Source organism: Polistes dominula, unplaced genomic scaffold (assembly GCF_049000335.1).
Source record: "Polistes dominula isolate Pdom_NZ unplaced genomic scaffold, Pdom_raw_medaka contig_15, whole genome shotgun sequence".
Taxonomy (NCBI): domain Eukaryota; kingdom Metazoa; phylum Arthropoda; class Insecta; order Hymenoptera; family Vespidae; genus Polistes; species Polistes dominula.
Window position 1 is genome coordinate 8,095,113 of NW_028300915.1, and position 25,867 is coordinate 8,120,979.

A 25,867-nucleotide genomic window follows, 5' to 3' on the forward strand; every position below is an offset into this window, starting at 1 on the left:
GTACAATCGGCTGAATTCATCGTAAAGAGCAAAATACATGACAATGTGTGCAAAGAAACAAAAATATACTTGGAATGCTAGAGTGAAGTTTGATAATTTAAAAACAAAAAATATAAAACAAAAAGAAGAAAAACTACACATTTCTTTGCTTTTTATCATAATATTTTTATGGAATCCAATATAATAAAAAAATTACTGACAAAAAGGTTATAGGACAATGATTTTTTTTTTAATTTTACTATTTTTTAGAGATCTTACAGGACCATATAATGTACCAGCAGTAAAACTCAATACTCAACCTTTTCTAAGAAAATGAAGAAGAAAATTCACATACATTCTTATATACCAGTTTATTTTGTGCTAAATGGAAAAATTAATTGATTATAGTATAATTTAAAAAAAAAAAGAAATTCTAGAAAAAATGTACATGGGTAGATTGAAAAGTTCCGAGTTACATGAATGACGATGAGTTGAAAAGTTTTGTGTCTAACACGCTGTAGAAAACTATAAAGCTCAATGAGATTTCCACGGTGTCAAATTTTAAGAAAACGAATATCCTATTAATCTGGCTCTCCCGTTGTGAGACAAAATGCACAAATTTGATTCAAGAATAGGCCAAAAATTCTTAGGTGATTTTAAAAATTATTTTTTTTTTATAGATCTTTTAGGATTATGATTAGGGTTGTAAATAATAAACAAAACTTAGAGTCTTACAATGTTGCATAAAAATGGAATTAAAAAATATATTTAAGACAACATAATTGATTTTTAAAGTAATTTAGAACTTTTTAGCATACTTTTACAGCATATGCATTTTTATTTAATTACGTTTACACAATTATTGTTATTATTATTATTATTATAATTAATAAAAAGGGCACATATTTTTTATCTCGGCATACTCTCATACTGTCTCATATTCGTCTTGATATAATCAAAATTAATCGGCGAATATTTGAGAAAGGGAAAATGGGATGATGAGACTGGTTTACAATATATCAAATGAAAAGAAACAAGAAATATTTACATAACATACATATTCATTATTTATGATTTTCATATCATAATATAATATTATCTGTCTAAATACAACGCTAACATAATATATTTCTGTATACTTCGAGTTTGTAATTATATATATATATATATCCTCATTATCATCTTATCAGCAAAAAAAATAATTTATTCTTTTATTTTTTATTCCTTTTTTTCACAATTAAAGTATTGCTGAGTAACATAATACATACATATCGCCAAGAAATATGATTCTCTCTTCGCATATCACGAAGTCGGCCGACGACGACATTGCAAAAGTGCATTTTATTCAAAGTATAACAATTTTTTCCATTCAATTGCTACTTCTTTTTACGCATTGCGTAAATTATATATATATATTTTTTTACTTTTTCTAAACTTTTTTTTTACATTTTTTTTATGGATAAACTTACAAACACTATCAACAACAACAACGTCGGCCCTAAAAACTAAAATCAATCTATTCAGGTAAATGTTGATATTATTAATATATTTATTTATTTATTTATTTATTTTCTGAGGAATCCCGTAATTATTACTTTAAACGAATAACAATAATTCTTATGCGTATTTTTTGTTGTTCGGAAATATCGATGATTTATTTCATTCATTTATTAATTTGTTCGAAGACACTACAAAACAAAATTAAAAATAATAAGAAAGAAAAGAAATTTTATAAAGAAAAACAAATTATTTAACAAAACGCATTTTAAATGCGTTTATTAAATTTATGTATACAGGTTGAGCTTAAAGTTTTTAGATAATTTAAAAATATAAATAAATTAGACTTTTTCGAGACTCTCTCTGGATAGTTTTATTTAAATTGTAAAAAAAAAGGTTTAAAAAATATTGAAAAAGAATAATTAATTGTTCAAATCATCTAAAAATGTTAAATTCACCCTGTAATAAACATTAATTTATTTATAATATTCCATAAAATGGTAAGTGGTATCCTCAAATACCCTGCCGTTGCGAGATGATACGTATTTAAAACAAACAAAATTGAAAATAACATAAAATAAAAGGGAAAGAAAAAAAGTTTATTAAAGAAAAAAATGAAAATAAAATGATTTAGAAAAAAAGACTTGTGCAAAGCTTACAACAAACGGGACCGCAGGATTGCGAATGGACCTTAAAAACTATCAAATAGATAGGGTCGGTTAATATTATTAATTAATTAAAAAAAGAAATAATAAAAATAAAAGAAAAAAATGAAATTAAGAAAAAGAATCAGCGATAACATTTTTAACGATTGTTATCTTTTATATTGTTCTTTAAAAACGAATTTAACGTGTTCTCGCTTGCTATATTTATATCTATGTAATTAATTAAACTCGATTAATTATTAATAGACACTAAAATGTTCGTGGTCTCTTTTAATAGCAATTGCTCGATCGTATAATAAAATACATACGATAAATCTTCTCTATAGAATATAAAGGCAACAATAATAATAATATTTATTATTATTATTATTTTCTATGTAGTAGTAATATGTATACGTATAGGGTATCAAATATTCTCGAAGAAATGGATCAAATTAAGAATCCTACAAATTTCTATGTATAAATGTGTGTCGATATATATAAGGCACATATATGAGTTAAATAAATAGATTCTTTTCATTCGTATTTCTTCGTAAAAGAGACAAGATTGTTAAAAATTAGATTGGAAGAAGAAACATGGCGACAACGACGACAAAGGCACAACAATCACAGAGTTCATTTTTTAAATTATTTCTTTTTTATACAAAGTAAGTATAAAATGCAAACTAAAAGTTTCTAGGTGAACCAAAAGTTTATAGATGAATATAAAACTTAACTATTCGACTAAAAAATACATTAGACTCGTATTTAAACTCACAATTTAATGAAATAAACTTGTAGTTGTACAATGTATAAAAAAGGTTTATCTAAAAAGTGTCTAAACAAAGTAATTAATATTTAACACGTTGACATCCTTGTCGGTCACCCGTGACCAGTGTTTGTCTTATTAATGGGACCATGAAGATCATTTATAACTGGCATTACTTTTTTCTATCTAATCTCAGAATTGTAGGCCTCTACAGCAAAACACGTAGAACTAATATGGTAGGCAACGTGTCAAAATCATTTAAGAAATCTTAGTCCATCTAAAAGCTTTACGGTCACAGTTTACAAATGCAGTATGCAATAAGGATCTCATAATCTATAAGAAATACAAATAAAAATAATGAGAATCCTTCAGCAATTAAGGAATGTGTGTAATAAATCTTATTGAAGAAAGGTAATGTTTAGAATTTTTGATTGTTCATTTGTTGAATTAGAATCTTATAATTTAGTCGTGTAAAGTCGCGTTTGCGCCAGCAACGAGCGAATGAAGATAGAATTATTTTCTATAACAAATACAGGAAAGTAAAGCAATCTGTTGTAACTATTATTATATTCCTCGGTTCGCTCGAGAACAAAAAAATATATGTATATATTTATTTGTAAAATTCATTATAAAATGCTTGGTCCCCAAATCGTAATCATATATAGCTATTACTATATCTCTATTATATTAGAAGTCATATATATATATATATATATATATATATATAGATAACGTTTGTTACGCGAAATGCAAAAAACGCGATATGTAAAAAAGAAAAAAGAAACTATGAACGCTTCGAGATAAGAAGAAAAAAGTATAGCAGTGCGTCTAAAAATGACACCGATAATGATAACGCAACAACGTCAACAACAACACGAGAAGAAGCAGCCTTTCGATGACAAAAATTATTTATCCGTTATCTCATTTTTATTCTTTTCAATTTAAAAAAATATATATATATTAAAAAAAGAACTAAAGAAACAACAATCCCGTGCGAACAAGACGATCATCTCGAGAGTGGTGTCCTGTTTGAAAATATTGTTTAACTTTTTTCTAACACGGCAAGGAGAGCATTGTACATAAAACAATTTAGGAGAAAAAAAAGCAGACGATTTCTCTCGCAAGCAAAGAATATTTCTCTCTCTCTCTATTTCTCTTTCTCTCACACAAACATACATGCACACCATCAGTGTATACACCAGTAGCGTTTCATTCGATTGAAATGGAAAAGTTGCGATCAAATGAACGGTGACAACAAAAGGAGAAGTTGAGATGATGGCAGCTGCTAAGATTCATCGTTCAAAAAATAATGGCCCTTAGATCTGCGCTGGCTCGACATAGTTCGCTGGCAACATACCATGCCGACCTGTACGTTGTACCAAACCTGTCATCCATCCTTCATCAATGGCTGTACAGTTGACAATCAGGTCACCATCACAGAAGCTTACTTCGTCCAAATCTTGTGCCTCGTAATCGTACAACGCTCTATATACTCTCTGAAAATATTATCAAATATTTAATAACTAGAAAATGTTTTTCTTTTTGTTTTAACCCTTTGCACTCCGTTGTCGCCGCTGCAGCGACATCGGCATTTAGAGGCAACATTGTATCTTTATACGGGTAGGAAAATGTTTCGGCACACGCTTAGTGTGTATAATCGGTCTTGTGACCGAGCTTGCTCTATTTCTTTCGATCGTATTTTTATCTGTAGTGTAAAACGCGAAAAAACGGAAGTTGAAAGTGGTCATGGTCAAAATGACCCGGAATTATTAAAACGTCATGTTAAAAATTGCTCGGAGGGCAAAGGGTTAAAATACTTAAAATTTTAGTTAAAGTTATAGGGTGGTCTTCAATTATTAGTATATTAAATAGCAGGATATTTCAAACTTTTCCACTTGGCTGATATATTTATAATAAATAATATAAAAAATAAATTCTCTCTTAAAAACAATACGTTGGTATGGTTACAAATATAATTTTACCACATATTAAAACTATGAAAACAGTTCTACGCCCTAAAATTTAATTACGTGGCCTTATACGAGACAGTAACTCCATACTTTAAAAAGCCTTGATATAGTATAGTATATAAATAATTATAGTTATACTTTTTTATATCATTCTTTACTAATAATAACTACAACATAATTATAAAAAAAAAATAATTTAAAAACTTTAAAGAACATAAAATAACAATAATAGTAATAACTTCCTAATAAAAATAAAACTTATAAACAATAGACATAAATAGGTGTAAGATTTTAAAATAGCATTTGATCATTGCAAATGAAGTATTAAAAAATATATATATATATATATATATATATATATATATATATATATATAATTTTTCTTAATTATTATACATTAAAAAGATAAGATAATATAAAATGAGAGTTCTAAATTGGCGCGTAAAATTATAACTTACTCCGACGTTGGTAGGTGGCGGTGGTGGTGGATGATGCTGTATCACGTGATTATTATTCGTCGGAGGCGTGAGCGATCCATAATAGTCGTTCACCGGGTCGATATCCGCTACGGAACCAATTTTTCGTGTTGGTGGATTCGTCACTGCACAACATGAACAAATTTTCTTCTTAATATAAAAATAATATTAATGATAAAATAAATTATAATTAGGTTTAGTAATATAATAAATATAAGGATGACGTAGCACGAAAAAAAATTCTTCAACTTGACAACGAAGGTGCTGTTGCTGGTTACGCTTAGGAACTTTCGGATAGATCTCGTTGGACAGATGTTGTATGTGAACGTAACAAAACGACGACGACGACGACGACGACGACGACGACGACGACGACGACGACGATGATGATGATGATGATGATGATGATGATGATGATGATGATGATGATGATGATGATAACGTCTAATGAAATGTTCATTTTCTAAATCTATGACTAAGCCAAGTCACGAGCTATTTTTTTCTTATTTTTATATTTTACTCGTGGCCTAATAGGTTTTGAAATTATACTTGAAATTATTATTATTATTTATTGTTAATTATAAATAAAAATTATATAATCTAATTTGGATATAGAAATTTCGAGCAACTCATATTCTTTATGTAATGCTACTGCAAATTTGTGTAAATAAAAAACAATAATATTATAATTTTTTTATTTTAATCTCCTAAAATGCAAAATAGAAATGTATAGATATTCATTTTTTTATTATTTATAAATCAAAAAATAGTAATTCAATTGAAATAAAATTATCTTATAATGCAAAATAAAAATATATATATTGCTAATTTTTTCTATATTAAATATAAATATAAATATAAAATAAAAATAGTAATCTAATTGAAATAAAAATATTGCGAAGACAAAAGACTACATAAACAATTAACCAAAGTACCTGATTATATTTAAAAAGGGTGTTATATAAAATGATGTAGAATAATGAAAAAACGTATACGCGGCGTATATACAAATATTTATATAAAAAGTACATATGTATAATAAATGTAATGCGTTATAAAGCAAGATCAAGGAAGAGAAACTTACCTGGACCTTTGTCACTGGTATAAATGACCGTGGTTGCGGCTTGCCTAGCGGAATAAGGACTCGGCCTTGCTTCACTAAGGGGATCGTAATCAGCGATCCTACCTGGTGTCCTTTGTACAGGCGAGTTTGCCGTTCTCGTAACTGGTGGATTCGCATTTAAGTAACTGCTCGAGGCAGGTGCGATTGTACCGTCCGTATACTCTACGTACTCTAAAAAGCATAGAAAAAAGCAACGAAAAGCTAACAAATAATTAGATTTAGACACGTAAAGGGGAAGAAAATAAAGCAAACTAGACAAACGTTTACTCAAGGACACCATTAGCTTACGTATTTTATGAATTTGTTCTGTGTTTCTTATGATAAAAATTGTCTTTTTTTTTTGTATTGGATATTCAAATGATTTGTGATTTGACTTTGAAATTTAATTTAAATTTAAAAGAAAGAGAGAGAGAACTGACCTATTTGTTCGCCATTTTCTCCGGTCATGGTCCTCTTCTGTTCCATGATCGCTTTCTTTTGAAGTTCACCATGGTAAGCAACGTTTGAAATGATTTTGCTGTTCTGCTTGATTCTCAACGTCTCTGGATCATCCGCGACTTGCGTGAACTTTCCCTTTGCCTTCTCGAACTCTGCATGATATTTAACGTTGCTTTGAATTTTTGTATTCTCTGCAATACGTTTTAATTCTGGTGTTTCCGCCATTGTTGTTGCCTTTGCTTTTGGTATATGTCTGCACAGAAAATATATCAATAAAAATTATAATAATAACAATTATATCGCGATGACGATGATAATGATGATAATTAAAAAATGATATGAATAAATAAAATTGTATTTGTGTGTTCATTCATATTTGAATAAACACACTAAAGTGATCAGCTGATTTTGACAGATATAAGAAGTGTCATAAGATATATCATGTGGATTATTAAAACATTATTATAATTCCACTCACGAACTTTGAACACGAGAAGGATTACGATATGAAAAGAGATCAAAGAAAAATAACAATGGCACTCTTTCGAGCATTCAAGAACAATGTAAGAGAAAAGACAAAGCCAACCACGTAAGTATCTTTCGTTTAACAACTTTGAAACTCGAGGAAAAGGGTCTTTTGAGATGCTTTGAAAATTTGGACAAGCATTTAAATATTACATACGACATTAAAAAAAAAAAAAAAAACAGAAGAATTATGAATTTTTTTTTTCGCAACAAAAGTTGAAGAAAATTTATTTTCACGAAGATTTTTAAGTTTAAACGATAAAATTGAAAAATCGAATAATTGTAATTTTGATGAATGAAAAAAAGAAAAAAAAATTGAAAAATCGAATAAAGTGTAATTTTGATGAATGAAAAAAAGAAAAAAAAATTGAAAAATCGAATAAAGTGTACTTTTGATGAATGAAAAAAAGACATTAATTTACTTATATATATATACATATATTGTTATTGAAAAATTAGAATATATATTAAAAAGAAAAAAAAAGGACGATGACAAGAGGTCAATGACGTTTTTCTTATCTCATGAGTCCATCCTCCGCAATGAGTGTCGATAATTTTCTCCAGAGAAATCGTAACGCGTTTCGAATGATCGAAATATACAAAACCAGAGAAGTATGAAGGGGAGATCGAATAGTGAAATTTTGCAAGACGAAGAAAAGAAGGAAGATGAAATGAAATGAAACCATCAGATGAGATTAAGTAATCTGAGAGTTTCATCGAAATGCATACATGCAAGGCTTTCCAACTAACTACGTAAATGTATATGTGTATTTGTTACCCGCCGAAAGTTTGACATCTCTACGTAAATTCAAAGAACTCCTGTAAATTTATAATAAAAAATTAATGTCCTTCAAAGTATAATCGAGGTAAATTAATTTATCAAAAAAATTCTTGAGTACAATGGAACCTCCAAGTATCCAAAGATCTTTTATTCGGAACGCTCTGTTCCCACATGTTTTATTATCGAGACGTGTGTATATATGTACCTTCCTGCTTGTGTTATCTACTATCGAAACAAATAGTCGACAATGTAGTACCATCCTTTATACAATATTACAGCTCCCTTATTGTTCCAGTATATAATTGAAATCGTATGCAATTACTATTCGTGTATAATGGCATCAAAAACGAATTGTGCAATACTAACAATAAGTGTTGAAATGGAAAAAATAAATACTCCATAAACTATAAAAAATGATGAAAGTGCAAAAGAAATTACTAGTTTTTAGTATAGTAATACGAAAATTTCTTTATCTGACACGACAATTGCGTTTCCCAATTAATTCGAATAGCAGAGATTTTACTATAGTATGTTTTAAATTTTGTATTATTCTTTTTTTTATCAAGAAACACAAATATATTTTTCATTATTTTTTATATTCTAAGCATCCTAACAATTAGTTTTTCGATTTTTAATTGCACATATGTTTTCATATTTCTTGTTAAAGGTCAAAAAGATGTCACCCCGGTACGAAAGTTCACTCCAAATATCGTTTTAAATTATATTATATTGTATAGTATAATGGTCATAAAGATACCGAAATTTCATAAAAAATAATTTAACTTGTTAATATTTGATCTTTGATAACTTTATCGGTGTATTTAATTTTCATGAAAATCAGCCAATTATTTAAAACTTTTGAGGGGAAGTGTATATGTGTTTAACATGTATGCATTTTGATAGATATATAGATAGATAGATAGATGGAAACAAATGTAGATAATATATACATGTGTCAGTTAGGGTAAGGTAAGTTCGTTGTGCACGTAGTAATCGAGATTTGTGTCACGAGTCTGTTTTCCATATACGGTGTCCGTGGGGCTCTCTCACCATGCCTTAACCAGTAATCATGAACGTATGTACGTTACGCAATTGCATCGAATAATTAGGTATACATTTTCGTTCCTCTTCTTGTCTTTGGATACTTACAATGAGATAGGGAGAAAGAGAAAAAATAAAACCGAGATTAAACGATTATTATCTTCATTATCCTATTATACTTATTTTAAGTGTCATCAAATCGTTACTTTACATTATTATATTAATATTAAATAATTATATGTTTAACTATTGTATTATATAAGTGAGCAATTACAAAAATAATTATATTTGATATTTATGAAAAATATACGTTTAACTATTGTAAATGATCAAAAAAATAGTAATAAAATTACACAGTACAACTATATGGTTTTATTTAAATGCAACAATTGTGTAAAATTTCACAATATAAAAATTAATAAATAAAATTATAGTAAAACTATACAATATAAAATTGTATATACTTTCATAACCAAACAATTCTAGAGGCAACGATTGTAATAAAATTGCATACTAAAATTTATATTGCTTTTTTTTTAAATGCAACAATTGTCTTTTTTTCCTCGTATGCAATTGGTTGGAATTGGAAACGTATGGTGTACAGAAACGTTAAAAGATGGTTAGGAAGAAGTTGATAATTCCAAAAAGGCTATTTCCTCGATGTTTAACGGAGTAGCACACTGTACAAGCCTGGAATGGATTTGTTGTTGGGGTCAGAGGTATTACATTCCAGTAGAGCGTTAAGTTTAGAACAGGCTTCGGGAAGAGTACAAGTACACAACGAATATATATAAGTGTCAATCGTATGAGGACGGAAGCCTTAGAGAAACGAAACTGTTCGCATTCTTTCAATTCTTAAGAAGAAAGTGGATGTGAATGCAGAATATGGTAGTATAAGTACATTTATAAACATTTTCGAATTCGTACGGTTTTTTTATTATTTTACTTTCTCTTTCTCTCTTTCTCTTTGAAAATACGTCAATCCACGTAAATTAAGAAACGATGTGAAATGCAAATTTTCAAATCGTAATCTATTTGTAAGATTAGAAAGATAAAACGGACGTCTTTTCATCCTATGAACAGCTTCCCACGATACAATACATCAGTTACTACTTTTAGTCGTTATTCTTGTAAGTATAGAAAAAAGGGAGAGGAAAAGAAAGAAAAATAAAAAATTAACAGTTCTGAAAAGTTACATAAACCGAAATAAAAGCGGTTGTAACTTTTAATTACTATCTATAATTAAGACAAATATATATATAATTATTTGAATTATTAATCATCCAGAGTTCATTAATATTTATATTCTTCACTGAAATTATATCTAATCATTAAATACATTTATTTTAGATATAATTGAATGAGGGTCTGAAAGAAGGGCCTATGTTAAATTTTATTATCGCTTATATTACACATTTGCAGTTTGCAACATGTGCCCTTCTTTTAAAAATCCATTGCATTATTATCAAAAATGCATCCTAAAAGCTCACTGATAAATTAATAATGCATCAAGTATTGACAATTACATCAAATCCAAAATTGACAAATATCCAACGTACAAAAATTGATAACTAATAAAAATTACTAGATGTAGTATTATTTAAAGAATTATTATCAAAAATGCATCTTGAAGTATTCATTAATAAATTTGATGCATCAAAAATTTTGACAATTATTATATAAACCCAAAATTTATGAAGATCCAGTGTACTAAATCCATTATAGTATCTGATAAGATAAGTGGGATAGTAGTGTAGTAGTAGTATTAAAATAACGATTATCAGTAAAAGCATTTAAGGGGTTCACGGATAAGTCTCTCTTGGCGTTCACGTTTTCTGCTATGGGTTTGGCAGTGCATTGTGGGACAAGGTCGGTTTGCCATAACCATGCAGACAAGAGTTACGCTACGCTGAACACTCCCCCTTCTTTTTACGACTAGCTGTTAAATTGCTTCGAGTTGAAACTGCGCACCGCCGTGACAAAACAGACGGCGATGTTTCCTGCTTCTTCTCCTTTCTCTTTCTCTTTCTCTCTTATTTACTTATTTATTTATTTACTTACTTACTTACTTATTCACTCACTCATTCTTTCATTCTCTTTTCTTTTCTTTTTCTTTCTTTCTCAAGCTGATTATATTTACACGCAAGAGATCTACGTTACACATGAGTCTTATATTCGTATTTCGCGCCATTTTTTTCTTCTTTATAACGCCCTCCCACTCTCTCTCTTTCTCTCTCTCTCTCTCTTAAATAGCAGTGTAATACGCATGCGTAGTATAATTACCACCGCAAAACTACATTTGATTTATATAGGAGTATGTTGTACATAGAAAAAAAAGAAAGAAAGAGAGAAAGAGAGAGAGAGAGAGAGAGAAAGAGAGAAAGAAAAATAAATAAGAAGAAACAGCACTGTTAATCCGTGAAAAAAGCAGCGATTTCATTTTGATTATGTGAAGATACACGTTATGCGTTGCTAAGTATAATATCGAGATCTAAATAGAGAACATTATTATTCTCGCTTCTAAATTTATATTCTTTCATATTACTGTCTAGAAAAAAGAAAAAGGAAAAAGAAACAAGAAAATAAGAAATAAATTATTACGAGTTCTTATCTATTTCCTATCGTCGTTATTATCTCGCATATTACAAATACTTGAATAATTAATTAATTGTATGTTAATAAATTTATTAATAACCATAGGGTAAAAAAGATTTTCTATTTAAAAATAGAAACAACGTTTTATTTTAATTTTTTTTAACGAATCTTATCGAATTAATTGGTTAAGAGTATAAAAAAAAGATTGAAAATATTCGTACATTTTTTAAACGAAGTAAAATTGTGGGAGTAAATTATTATTTATTTATTTTTTAAATTTTAGGACAAAAATACTTAATATCTTATTCAATGTCTTTTTCACTCTCATTTCATCGTCTAATCCAATCGAGAAGAGGCGAATGTTCTCGTGTGAGTCATTCGAGGTACACCGCGAATGATAATTCCTCAGAAGGCACTGACGTCATTTAATGTAAATTCGCAAAAATTCCAATAGCAACGAATGAAGTCAAAAACACCTTATATAAATCGTACATCGTAAAATAAAAAAAAAATAAAATAATATCTAGAAATATTGTCTAATAAGACAACTTCTCTTATTGTCTTCTTTTCTGTCAGACCGTTTTTTTTTTTTTCAATAATTAGTGAAATTAAATATACGAGATCGTTAGTAAAAAGAAACCAAAGATGAAGTGAGAAGAGAGTGAGAAAGACAACAAAGTAAAATACGAAGAAGAGAAAAAGGAGGAGGAAGAGAAAAAGGAGGAGGAAGAGGAGGATGAAGAGAGGGAATTGAGAAAAAGAAGGGATGACCAGACGAATAAATGAGTTTCACGTTCACACGTGTTTCGTCTCCCTCATTCGGCTTGTGTTCACTTGATCCGACACACGCATGAGTTACCACCACCATCATCACTATCATCATCATCACCATTAGTTACATACAAAGAAAATATAAAATTAACCCATTACAAATCAGAATTATGTGTACCATTACTTTTGTATTTTTTTTTCTAAAATTTAGTTTAAAAAATAGTTTGAATCTCCTATCATCGAGAAAGCGTAAGTTTTAAATAAATAAAAAAAATGACTAAATTATTTCATAGTTCTTATAGTTTATTTGATCTTATATTAATTTTCATAGATCTTTGACTATGTGGTATTTCATAGTAGTTATCAAATAACTCGTGATATTAATTCAAGTGTATAACTCATCGTTACGAAGGAAATTATGCGCGATAAAGGAAGACTTTAGAGGAAGGAAGAATGAGATAGAGTAACGTGGTTTTGAATTTACAGAGAGCAGAAAGATTTCATCATCATCGTCGTTGCACCGTACGATACAGTGAAAATATTATCGTCGAATAATTCTACAAATGATAAATTTTGTTCATCGAGTTTTAAGACAGTTACAAAAGAAGAAGAAAAAAAATAAACAGAGCTAGAGGAAGAAGAAAAGAAGCCACAACAAGAAGCCACTGTAATTGTCGTACCGACTAATAATCAAATTACCGTCGATCGTTGCTACTAAGAAAAATCCAATGGTCGAGCTAGAGATGTTCGACACTGTGAACTCCATTTCTACTTTATGATCTGTACACTACCTTTTTTATTATATCGATGGTTATAAAACTAAAGAACGAATCAAAAGGTCTTTAGGCTTGTAATTTTGCAATATTAAAAAAAAATTTTGATAAATAAATCAAAGAAACTTTTGGGAAAGTAATTAACACTGATGCTACTTTTTGTGACACCAATTTGATGAATCACAGGAATGTATAGTGTTAGTCAACGTAATTTTGTTACCAATCATTAGTAATCAATGAAATGTAATTAATAAATCAAATTCAATTATTTTTCTCACGTGGTCAAAAAATAAATTGATGAATCATATTGAACGTTTTTTTCCATAAAGAAATATAATGTTAGAGATGATTAATTTAGAAAAGAAATCCACTTTGGGCATAGCTTCTTCTTCTTCTTCTCATCGGCATTCTATATTTAGCATGGTACACTCTCGTATCTCCGAAGAAGAAGCCATTTTTAGAGCGAGCGAACGAGCAAGCAAGAGAGATGATAAAAACAGCATATGTTGGGAGCTTATCACAGGAGAGCGCTATGAGACTTTACGGCTCTCCCCTCGGAACTCCCATCCGTCCGCCAGTTATTATAACTTCTACAACAACACAAGCTTAACGGACCCGATTAATTTTCGTCCAGTGCACGAAATTAACCCTAACGCTAAGTCAATTTCATTCTGCCCTAGACGTCGTCTTTCTTTCTATTCTAATCTCTTCAAATCGTTCAAAAATCCCAACTACCATTACAACCTAATAGTAATTCATCATTTTTTTTTTCTTTTTTACTTTATCTTTTAATTTAATTGATATTATTTTTATGCAGGGTAGTCTCGAAAGATTTTAATTCATTTGAAAAATAAATTATAACCCTAAAACAAAGTCAATTTCGTTCGAACTTCGACGCCATCTTTTTTTTTACTCCGATATGTTGAAATAGTTTAAAAATTTCCCGACCACCAATTACAATCAAATAAAAATTCATTATTTTTTATCTTAATTAACAATATTTCTATACAGGGTGGTTTCAAAAGCTTTCGAATCATTTTTAAGATCTATTATTATTTGTTTTTAAGACTTTTTAGGTTAATTATTTTTAAATTGCAATATACTATACAAAAATTGTACAAGAGTAATTTAATATTACACATTTATTTTATCAAACAAAACTCGAGTTAATTTGTTACATTTGTTTCTAACGATCAGAATTTTCGAACGTATTTGTAGACATTTTAATTAGATCTTATCGAAGCGTATAAAAAGATTAGAATTAGAATAAATAGACTTACGCCTCACAATACGGCTGTTTGTTGAAGCCTTTGTACGTTCGCATATTCAAGGTCATCCCGCAACCCTGACACTTGAAGCACTGCTTATGCCATATCTGAAACAGAAAATAGAACGTACTTTACTTTTATGGTTAAACTTGGACTCACAACATGAATTGTGAGAATGCATTTCTTAAAAGGAGTGTAAGACTTAAAAAGAAAAAAATATAAGAAGAAACAGAAGGAGAAGAAGAAGAAATGATAGATCGATCATTAAATGCTACGAGATAAACGTCATAAACATCGTAAAGAAGGATTGAGAGATCGAGATAAGAATTGATTTAAAGCTATCCACTTGTATCTGTCTCTTTTTATTCAAGGTCACGAATCAGCTTTCAACCTACAACTTGTTAATTGCTATTAAAAGGTCGAGTATATCATTCTTTTTCTCTCTCTCCATTTCTTTTTTAAGCATGCAAGGAAAATCATTTAGAATTTCCACGAAGGAAAAGTCTCGATCGTTGAATGATTTAAAATTATAATGACGTTATTCTCACGGTTCGATGATTATTCCTGAACTAAAGGATGACTAAGCCCCAATGATTCTCACCGGACGTGCTTATCCGACCACGAAAATGTCGTTTGACCATTTTGGTCGCGAATACGAAACGCACGAAAAAAGATACTAAAAGAAAATTGCTTTTTTAATTTTATTTTCAATGATTAGATACATAAAGTTTTATTAGAACGTTTGTTGAATGAACACGTAAGTTCAGATTGAAAGATGTTTATGATAGAACTTTTCGAATAGACTAGCAAGCTTCCTGCCATTTATTTACTCATGACAGAGATCTTCTCACGAGACTTGGGCCGCTACTGCAAAACAGATTCCTCGTTGTATGCAATATTGTCGAAACTTAGAAAAATGTTCAAAGAATTTTTATTAGTGAGAAAGAGAGAAGAAAAAAGAGAAAGAAAATTGGCCAGTTAAAATTAGAAATCGTAGATCCTTTGATGATTAATTACGTAAACGTGTTACATATAGAAATTTTTAAATGTTACTTTAGCATAGAAATGTTTGCTTTAAAATAAAAATTGTACCAAATTAATTAACAGTGTTTAGAATTTATTTTAAATGGATTAGTTTTTATAGATTCGACTACAAATACTTAAAAAAAAAATATATTTTGTTAATTAGCAAACATGATTCATCTTATAATTTGGTACAAAATTAAATATCTGAAAATTATATGGAAAATAATAAAAAATATATATATATGTCTAACGACAAGAGGGTAACGAGAAATACGAAATGTTTAGGAGTAGGGATTTTCTCGTGTTAGAGTAGAGCAAGCAACAGGTTGGGATCAACTCCCACCTGTTGTAATCGTATGCCAAACCCACGCAACACAACAAAACCTGGTGGTAGTAACATGTGCCAATACGTATTTATTCAAGATCGTTCCTTACTAAAAATAGACTTTGTTACAATTTTTCCATTTGCCATCTTCAAATACAAAAAAAAGGTATCAAAATTTATCTTTTTTGTTCTTTGATCGTATGTTCCTCCATTTCCTTATTCTAATTCTTTTTGTTACTCCTAATAAAGGGATCTTTTTAACGCTCCGATAATCACATTTAACGCCGACAACATGGCGCATCAGTTAAATTGTGTATTAAATCGAATGACGAATCGCGTTCGCGAGTTCTCCTTTAATTCTCAAGTCATTCGAACGGTATTACATTGGATACCGTTATTGTTGAATTACATACAGCATTCTTAAACAATCTTTAACAGTATTTTTACTCACAAATCCTATTTTTCCGATTTCAAACGCGATCTATATATATTTTTCTTTATTTTCCCAACGGAACTTGGGAAGGAAGTTGGTTTGGGAACGGAAGTATATAGTGCCACTGCTAACTTTATACTTGTTCTCCATTTTTAAAAATACCTTCAAATGATTCTGATCGAGGTTCGCGTTAATGTATAAAATAATTTCCAAGACAAAAATGAAATATATTTTTATCCTTTTATTGGAAGAAAAAAAGAAATTAGTTTTTTGATATTTGTTCGATATAATAAAAACGAACTAACTTTCTATATGGTGGAATGACGTATCGAACGGACACAACGGTAGTCGAGGTCGTTGAAAATAAATAAATAAATAAATAAATAAATAAATAAATAAAGAAATAAATAAAGAAAGAAAGAAAGAGAAAAATAAAAAGAAGTAGATAATTAAACGAGTAATAGTCTCAGCTATTAATGGAGGGACGTAAATTAATTAGAAGGCCGTGTTTCTTCACGAAATGCGGGTTGCACACTTTCGAATTGATAAACCAATTGATGGTTGAGAATAAAATTAGTATGTTCGAAAAAGTTACACTCTTGTGCCCCCTCCGGGTAGAAAACGCAAACAACAAATTTATCTTTCATTCGAATGTTTTGTTCAAATTCCTAAATTAAAAGTGTTCTCGGTCGTCTGTAATAAAAGCCGACGATACAAGTAGTAAGGAAATTTAGAAAATCAATGGGAAGTTCTTGATAGTTAATGGATCTAAATTTAGGATGACTATCTTTTGTAGTTTGTAACACCTACGTAACATGAATCTCGCGAACAATTTTACCAATATTTTACTGTTTATTTTAATTACTTTTTAATTTGTTTTATGTGAGATGTTATAATTGATAAAACAAAATATATATAATTATAAACTTTAACGCAGTATTTGATATCGTAGGAAATATAAATAGAATTTAAATTTCCCACGCAATTCTCAATCATTGATGAATTTAAATTATAATGAATGCTTTACTGTGAATATTAAAAACACACATACATTAAATATTATTATATTTATTATATTTAATTTAATGCAATGTAGGATTCAAAGTAAAAATTTTGTCTCTATAAGTACTATACGTGTAATTGTAGTTATATGTATTATCCTTTACATTAATTTTTATTTATTTGATCACATAATAATTGTTAATAAGAAATAATAATAATATTAATATTAAAAGTACTCAAAACATCTATTTCTATTCTTAAATATTAATAAATTTGTAATTTAGAAATATATATATAATTATAATCAACGGAAGAAAATATTTGCTGACTGATAATTAATCTGCTAACAATACGAAAAAGAGAAGGAAAAAATGGGAAAAATTCTGGCTACTTCTAATGCCATTCACTGGCAATCCGGTATTGAAGACATCCGGTGAAAGACGTAGATTGGATTTGCGTCAATGTACGATCGAATTTCAATGGTAATTGAAACTTGGCGATTTACTAAGGATCTAATGATCTATGTGTCGCGCAAGAAAGATTTCCTTGGTCAAATCGTTACAAAAAGAAAAAAAAAGAAAAAAAGAAAAATAAAACAAAAATATACAAAATTTAAAAAGTCGAGGTTGAAAAAATTTGAGTTTCAACAGAGTAAAAATCATTTCTTTTTCTTTTTTTTAATGAAAGTGCATTTAGGTAGACAAAAATAATTGTTTCTACGTTAGACTTAAAACTTTGTAATACAACTACGTGCATATATTTATTTGTTATCAAAGTAACACTAACTTCTTAAACTTTCGACTCGAAGGTCAAAAGTCGAAAGATAAGAAGAAACTTTGTTAGAAAAGGAAAAAAAAGTAATAACAAATAATCTGAAACTGAAATAAATTGTACTTGTACGAGATTCTCATAAACGCGTGTAAGAATATTGAAATAAAACAAGATTAATTGTTGATCTGACACGGCTATATGTACTCATGTTCCTCTTCACAGATGCATGATGAAACCTATGTAATTATTAAAATAAAAGATTGTATAAGTCATTCATATATCGTTATTAAAATTTATATAATTAAATAGTAGTTGCTTAAGTTATTACACTATTGTTTATTCTGTTGAGGTTATTATAAAGTATTTTTTTTAATATATATATATATATAAACAAATAAAAAAATAAACAATCTAAAAGATTTGTCCGAATAAAATATTTGTTAACACTACTACAAAATAATATGCAAGTAAACGACCCTAATATTTTGAATATACAAAATTTGTGCCATTACTTATAAATAATAAGCAATAATAATATTTTTCCAGTTCTTTTTCTCTTTTCCTTTTCTCTCAAAATCGAATCGAGAACAACTTATACGTCCTTGCGATTCGTCGCAAAATGAATTCTCAAGTGGGCCGCACGCCTTCTCGAGAGACTCACGAAACCATAAGTCGAAATAAAGTGAGACAGAGTGAGATAGAATGTGAAAGAGAGTAAGTAAGAGTAAGAAAGAAAGAAAGAGAGAGAGAGAGAGAAGGAAAAGGAGAGAGAGAGAGAAGGAAAAGGAGAGAGAGAAAGAGAGAAAGAAGAGAAGGTAGAGAGAAAGGCGAAACGAAAAAGAAAGAAAAAAAGAAATATATATATGAAGATGAAAAGAAAAATAATGTAGCAAAAGAATAAGATAGAAAGAGACAGATCATACTGAGAGAGAAAGATAAAAAGAGAACAAATATAGTAAGAAAAACCAAAGATAGAAGAAGACAAAATGTGGAAAGATAAAAAGAGAAAAGAACATAGTAAAAAGAATTGAAAGAGAGAAAGAATATAATAAGAAAGATAGAAAAAGAGAGAACATAGTATGAAAGATGGAAAAAATATTGTAAAAACTAAAGATAGAAAGAGATGAGGATATGGTAAGAAAGAAAGATAGAAAGAAACGGCTACATTTTGTGTAATAAAAATTGAACAATAAATCATCAATTACAAAAGCGAAAGAAAAATTACAAGAAGTAACAAACAAGAATAAAACAAAAATAATATCTTAACATACCTTATCGAGACACTTGAGCTCCTCGATCGGATAAACCGTTTTCTCACAACGAGCGCACGTCTTGCTCATCTTCCTTCCTTTCCTTTCGTCGTTTATCCCAGTGGAAATTGAGAAAAGATGACGATTTATGAAACAGGAAGAGAAGAAAGGAAAAAAACCCAGGAAATGAAACAGAAGAAAAAACTTTAACAAAGTATGATCAAACTTTAAACAAAAATGGATTAAGAAAATAATGAACAAAAACAAAAATTGAAAAGGAATAAAGAAAAAAATTTATAAATAATTTGGGTTCTTCCTTATTCGATGTTCTATCAATCGAATCGACGAATAGAGAAAAACAGAGAAAGAGGAAGAGAGAAAAAAACAAATTAAAAACTAGCAACTTAAATGAGATGGAGGAGGAGGAAAAGGAGGAAAGGAGGGACACGTGCCTTCTTTGCACAGAATAGGCACAAGCACTCGGATTTATCGATGGTGATGGTGGTGATGACGATGACGACGACGACGACGACGACGATTTTGTTTGATGTTGATTATCGTCGTAGATTATGTATTCGATTACACTCTTTGCACGTTTTATTTTTCTTTTTAATTATTTCTTTTCTTTTTTGTCGCGCACCGAATTTCGTTTGTGTTTCACTCGAATTTGTTCTTCTGATCCAAAGCAAGAATTCTTAATGATTATAATAATAATAATAATAGTAGTAGTAACACCGATAATACGAATTAATGTAACAACGTTCTTTTTCTAGTATTTTATTCATTCGTTTCTTCTGTTGATAAGAACACACAAGACGTTACGATGAAATGAGATAAAGTATTTATTTACACGGTTAAACTTGAATTATTTGTTTCCGGAGAGCCGAAAATGCAGGAGCCACGCCGACACCAGCAGCATTGAACCGCACTGCGCCCTCTCGGTTTCTCCAGATCGTCTATTATTCCTATCTTTCTTTCTCTCTCTTTCTTTCTCTCTTTTTCACTCTTTCTCACTCTTCCTCCCACTCTTACTTTATTTCTTTCTTTCTTCGGAACTCTCAACGTAGTCTCTGCAGGTTCCTACCGCGAGCAAAAACTCTCGACAAGTGACAGAAATGGTGGAGGTACCACGTTGGTCAACTCAACAACTCTGATGATAGTAACTTGGTTCCTTAACAACCCGGATGTCGCTGCTGTCGTTATCTTTTTTCTTTCCTTAATCAAATGAAAACGTTTCATTGCATGTATCGGTCGGTAATGTAGAAATCGTTACGTATTATTTTTCATGTGAAATATTTATGAACTTTCTTATTGGCTTTATATCGTTCAGTTATTAAAAATTTAATCTATTCTTCACTTTTCTTTCTCTATATTTTGTTATTTGAAAGTGTTTAATTTGTAGATGGCATTAGTATTCTACTACGTTAGTCGATATAATTACAGTTCTCGTTAAGCCGCCAGTTTTGCTTTAAATCTTGTTTCCTAAAACATTGAATGAATTATTGTCAACTAATAAGGGTTTAACCATGTGTTTTATTTCTTATCTGGTGGAAGTATGACGTTACGCTTCCATATTCTCTACAAGGTTCGATAAGATTAAGGCGCGCACTTCGAATATAGTTTAATAGTCTACGATCGCTTCCGATCATACAAATAATATTTACTTAAATTTTATTTAAAAAAATTTAAATATATGATAGTAATTTAATAAAATAGATTTTTTTAAATGTATTTCTAAACTAATTTCTTAAGACTAAAATTAGAAGTTTACTATAAAAATATGTAATGGAAGAGTATTAGCGGGAAATTCAAACCTTCATTATATCGATTATTATTAAAATAGTATATATATAATATTATTTTATTGCAGAAAAATACAATTAAAAAAATAAATAAAGATATGCGATGTTAAATATATTGATTTTAATCTTTACCTTTTATAAATTGGTACACGATACTAAAATCTTTTTTTGATAAACCATGAGTATTGAGTATTCTATAAATTTGATGAGCTAAAGAACCCAAAGGAATTAATGTATTTGTCCTAGTGGCAGCAGATTGAACCAAACTTAAATCCTTTGCCATAAGAAATGTACTAAAACCACCCTAAAGTAAAATATCCATTATTTAGTTTAACAAAAAGTATAATATTTAATAATCATCATTATTAAGCAGATAATATACACATTTTTTTTAATATTTAAAGTATTGTATATATTAATTAACTTACTTCATAATTTCTGGAACTAGGAACATCAGGAAGTATACCAGGAACAGGATTATACAATTCCGAAGACCAACATTTTCCTGAACTAGAATTCACTATGTCGTTCAATACACTATTTTTTAAACCCAATCTATCAAATGCAAAATTCAGTAATCAAATAATAATTAACAATACTTTGATGATATTTTTTAATACACTTTACCTTTGACCAAGATTAAAAATTTCGGCCGTACCAATCATACTAATAGCCAATAACATATTATTACACAATTTTGCTGCTTGTCCCATTCCAACATCACCGCAATGAACTATTCTTGAACCCATAACTTCCAAAATAATCTTGGCGGAATCAAAATTTTCTTTAGAGCCACCAACCATAAAAGTCAATGTACCATCCCTCGCTGCGTTTATACCTAAAATATAAAAATATAAACAATATACTCATACAATCCTATACAAAACAAGATTTACCTCCGGAAACAGGAGCATCGATAAATTTAGCTTCTCGTTTTTCAACCTCTTTCGAAATTTCTTGCGACACGAATGGGTCTATTGTACTGCTGTCTATCAGAAGTACACCTTTTTTCACTGAACTATAAAAAATATAAATCATTAATCTAAGTCTAAATATATAAAAACATACAGGATATTCCAAAAATCATGAATTAATCGATGAATTATTTTTCGTTTGAGCTATAACTTGAGAAACATCCAGTATATCTAAAAATAAAAAATGTTTCGATATTTTCGATGCACTGATACCTCAATACACCATTAGCACCAGTATAGCAATTTAAAACGTGTTGACTCGAAGGTAACATAGAAATGAGCACGTCAACATCCTTTACCGTTTCCGCGCCGGTCGATGCAGTTTTTGCACCGGCTTCAATCAAGTTAGTAATTGCTGATTTATCAACATCAAACACCGTTAATTGATAATCCTATAAAAAAAACTTTTAGATCAAATTCTTATATTCGTAATAATAGTTTAAGTTGAAATTGGAATAAATCCAAACATTGAATAAATTTATTCCACGTAATTTATTTCATTGTAGAAATATATTAAAATAATATATTAAATGGAAATAAATAGATATATTTAGATATCAATATAAACTTTATGTAAACAATAAAACTCTAATATTGCTTCCATGCTTTTTCTTAAATCTAACTTTCATTTTAAATTAATAAAAAATATAATAAAATAAATTATAAAAACAATATTTTCAATATTTTTACAATTTATAGCATAAATTTGTTTAACAATCGTTTAATTAATGTTATATTAGAACAATCTTCGGAACAGTGATATTAAATCCCTCATAAATCAAAATTAATTTGTGTTCAATTTTTCGACCTCGTTATACGTCGTTATAATTATTGGCACAATTTTCTTACCTTTTTAAAATATTTCTTGCCATATGATTACCCATATTTCCTAAACCGATAAATCCAATTTTGGAAATTTGACGCACACTTGTTGTATTCATCCACTTTGACAATTTTAAACCAAAAACGAAGAGATTCATTTTTTTATCTATTCTTATTTGATTTTAATAATAATATTATCGTTATCAACACAAAGACACTGGATCTTTACTCGCGTACTTTGTTCGCGATATAGTCTTAGAAATGATTGGTAATATAACATGCTAAAGAAATTGTTTTATTTTAAATGCAAGTTCATTAAAAAACTAATGTATTCTTAAACTCGATAAATATAAATGAGGTTGTTTATCTCTCTTTTACGAGTCTGTTAAAGTATCGATGACGCTATCATAAGTTAAAAGAAACAGTGAAGTAGAAACACGTTGAGCAATCATTGCCGATAAGATATATGGATCAAAATATTTATTCCAGTTTTATACTATTCGTATATCTATCTATATATTATGTAAAAATGTAGATTTCGTTTGTGCCAGTCGCAAATCTCCAAAAGTATTCTACCAATTGTTTTGAAATTTTGACACAATGTTGCATTCGCATACATGTTTTTATTACACTAATTTATTTATAAAATAATTAATTAATTTTTAAAAAATAATTGTTTAATACAAGTAAGTCCAGCGCCATCTGTTGGTCATAGATTTTGGCGAATGGGTGGAAAATTTGAACATATATAAATATGTTCTCGCATAACATTTGAACATACACATTTGAATATACGCAATATGTTCTTATGTTCTAAATACTAACCTTTATCTAAACGATAACGTCATATTTTGGCTTAATCTGATTTTTTCAATATTTATGTTCAATTTTTAATTTCATTTACTTAATTGAACATTTCTAATATTTAATTTTGTATTACATTGGGTAGAAATTGAGTTTAATTATTTTGTGCCGTCTTCTAAAGGGGTGAGGGGACAAGGTAGGTTATCTTCTACAGGAAAAATGCCCATTTATATGACTTTTCGTCTAGGAAAAGATTGAGGTTCCCACGCAGGGCCGGGAAGATAGAAATCAAGTTTGTCTTGGAGGAGGGAGGTTTAACATTTTAGAAACTTATGCTTTTTTTTCTTTTCTATTTAATCAGACTGAGCCACAGCAACGCGTGGCGGGGCACAGTTAGTATGTATACATGGACCGTTTATTTTGAAAGTGGTGTAAGTCCATTAAAAAAAAAAAAAAAAAGAAAAAAAAATTTATGCTTAATTTAAAGTAAACTTTTTATGGATAACTAGTTAATATTTAATTTCTTAAAAAGTGCCCATGTTTTGTACAATTTAAAATTGGTCGGTAAAAGAAATTGAGTAAATAATCATTGATGTGCAAATCTTTAATTCTCTCGAAACAAGAGAAAGTGGACTTACACCACTTTCAAAATAAACGTTCAACACACACACATATATTGATATAATATAAATTATATTCCTTATGTTACTCATTTACTAATATTACAGAGATACAAAATATTTAAATAATTAGAATTATAAAAAATAATTAGAACACAAGAGATTACATTTTTGTACTTAAATATAAAATATAAAAGGCATTTAATAAATTTAATTCACATTTTTCAAATAGCATATTAAAAATAACGAATCTCGTGAAACTTCAATATCCTGCAAATAAAATTAATTTATTTAAAAGGTATTTTTCAAATCGCACATTAAAAAATCGAATCTAACATAACTTGGATAATTCTAAAAATAAAAATTAATTCCTTTAAAAGGTATTTTTCAAATCACACGTTAGAATCGAATAATATATACTCCAATGTGTGTTTCAACAACAATAGAAAAAGAAAGGAAGAAACGAGAGAAATATAGTAATGCTTTAGAAGAGTATCTATCAAATCACACGCTAAAAAATCTAATAAATATTTAACCAAATAAATTACCCTCTCATTCTATTTTATATTATCATAATAATATAACGATGTCAAGTATACGATCAATATTATAATATATATTTTTTTCTCTTTTATCTTAATTGCAGAGACTAATAATTCCCTGGAGATACGTTAGAAAGAGAGAATACTTTAAAAAGTATATAATACATCATTCAAAAGCTCATTCTATCGTAAATCACCTCTCCTTTGGACGGGAAGTAGATTACATCATATGCTTTTTTATCGACCTGACACACGTCATCGGTACATTTTAATTTTTCTCTATTTTTCAAAGCCTCAACTGCCAACCCTATTATTTAAGCAAGTCGTAAAATGAAAAATTGTTATTGTAAAATTAAATGTAAAAAGAAAAATAAAGTAAGAAGAGAGCGAGAGGGAGAGAGAGAAAGAGAAATTCAATAAAAACTACCCTTCTAATGCTTTTCATGGTTCTTTCCTCTTCCCACCATCAACCCCTTCTATATAAACAATGAATTTCTGAAATGACACCAATTAAGTTTTTACGATAGAATATCGAGAAAAGCAATTACACGTCATTAAATATTTACTTAATACGATATTTACAACATGACATTCAAGGATTTCAGATATTAGTGTTTACTTGTTAACTTCTTCATGTTAAAACTGTTATCTGCATGGTGTTAAAAGTGCTTAGAAATGTCATATCACAAGTACATGTAAACGATGTCCCAGGTAGATACTTTCCGTATGCTCTAATTATTTTCTCCCTTTCTTTCTGTCTTTTTCCTTTCTCTTCCCCCTTTTTTCTTTACACTCATATACATCTCTTTCTCTCTCTCTCTCTCTCTCTCTCTCTCTCTCTCTCTC

At 28.9% G+C, this 25,867-nt stretch overlaps 2 protein-coding genes across 2 annotated transcripts; both read right to left on the reverse strand.

The window, feature by feature from the left end:
- Positions 1-785: 785 nt before the first annotated feature.
- Positions 786-20,545, reverse strand: LOC107071698 (LIM and SH3 domain protein F42H10.3). Its single transcript, XM_015330907.2, has 6 exons — positions 19,479-20,545; positions 14,663-14,757; positions 6,878-7,149; positions 6,420-6,629; positions 5,318-5,460; positions 786-4,385 (listed from the first exon to the last, which is right to left on the reverse strand). The coding sequence occupies exons 1-6, from the start codon at positions 19,545-19,547 to the stop codon at positions 4,206-4,208; spliced, it is 969 nt and encodes a 322-aa protein (XP_015186393.1). The 5' UTR covers positions 19,548-20,545; the 3' UTR covers positions 786-4,205.
- Positions 20,546-20,687: 142 nt separating this feature from the next.
- Positions 20,688-25,852, reverse strand: LOC107071705 (3-hydroxyisobutyrate dehydrogenase, mitochondrial). Its single transcript, XM_089170382.1, has 7 exons — positions 23,084-25,852; positions 22,447-22,627; positions 22,156-22,277; positions 21,887-22,097; positions 21,688-21,814; positions 21,392-21,563; positions 20,688-20,939 (listed from the first exon to the last, which is right to left on the reverse strand). The coding sequence occupies exons 1-7, from the start codon at positions 23,211-23,213 to the stop codon at positions 20,926-20,928; spliced, it is 957 nt and encodes a 318-aa protein (XP_089026508.1). The 5' UTR covers positions 23,214-25,852; the 3' UTR covers positions 20,688-20,925.
- Positions 25,853-25,867: the final 15 nt, after the last annotated feature.

What these genes read in the sequence shown, in the direction of transcription:
- LOC107071698 (XM_015330907.2), bottom strand. Translation starts at nt 19,547, where the DNA reads ATGAGCAAGACGTGCGCTCGTTGTGAGAAAACGGTTTATCCGATCGAG. An exon ending in AGCTCAAGTGTCTCGATAAG is followed by an intron (nt 14,758 to 19,478) that starts GTATGTTAAGAT and finishes TTTCTGTTTCAG; the next exon opens with ATATGGCATAAGCAGTGCTT. An exon ending in CGCCACCTACCAACGTCGGA is followed by an intron (nt 4,386 to 5,317) that starts GTAAGTTATAAT and finishes TAATATTTTCAG; the next exon opens with AGAGTATATAGAGCGTTGTA.
- LOC107071705 (XM_089170382.1), bottom strand. Translation starts at nt 23,213, where the DNA reads ATGAATCTCTTCGTTTTTGGTTTAAAATTGTCAAAGTGGATGAATACA. An exon ending in GGCAAGAAATATTTTAAAAA is followed by an intron (nt 22,628 to 23,083) that starts GGTAAGAAAATT and finishes AGTTTTTTTTAT; the next exon opens with AGGATTATCAATTAACGGTG. An exon ending in ATTTTTAATCTTGGTCAAAG is followed by an intron (nt 21,815 to 21,886) that starts GTAAAGTGTATT and finishes TGCATTTGATAG; the next exon opens with ATTGGGTTTAAAAAATAGTG.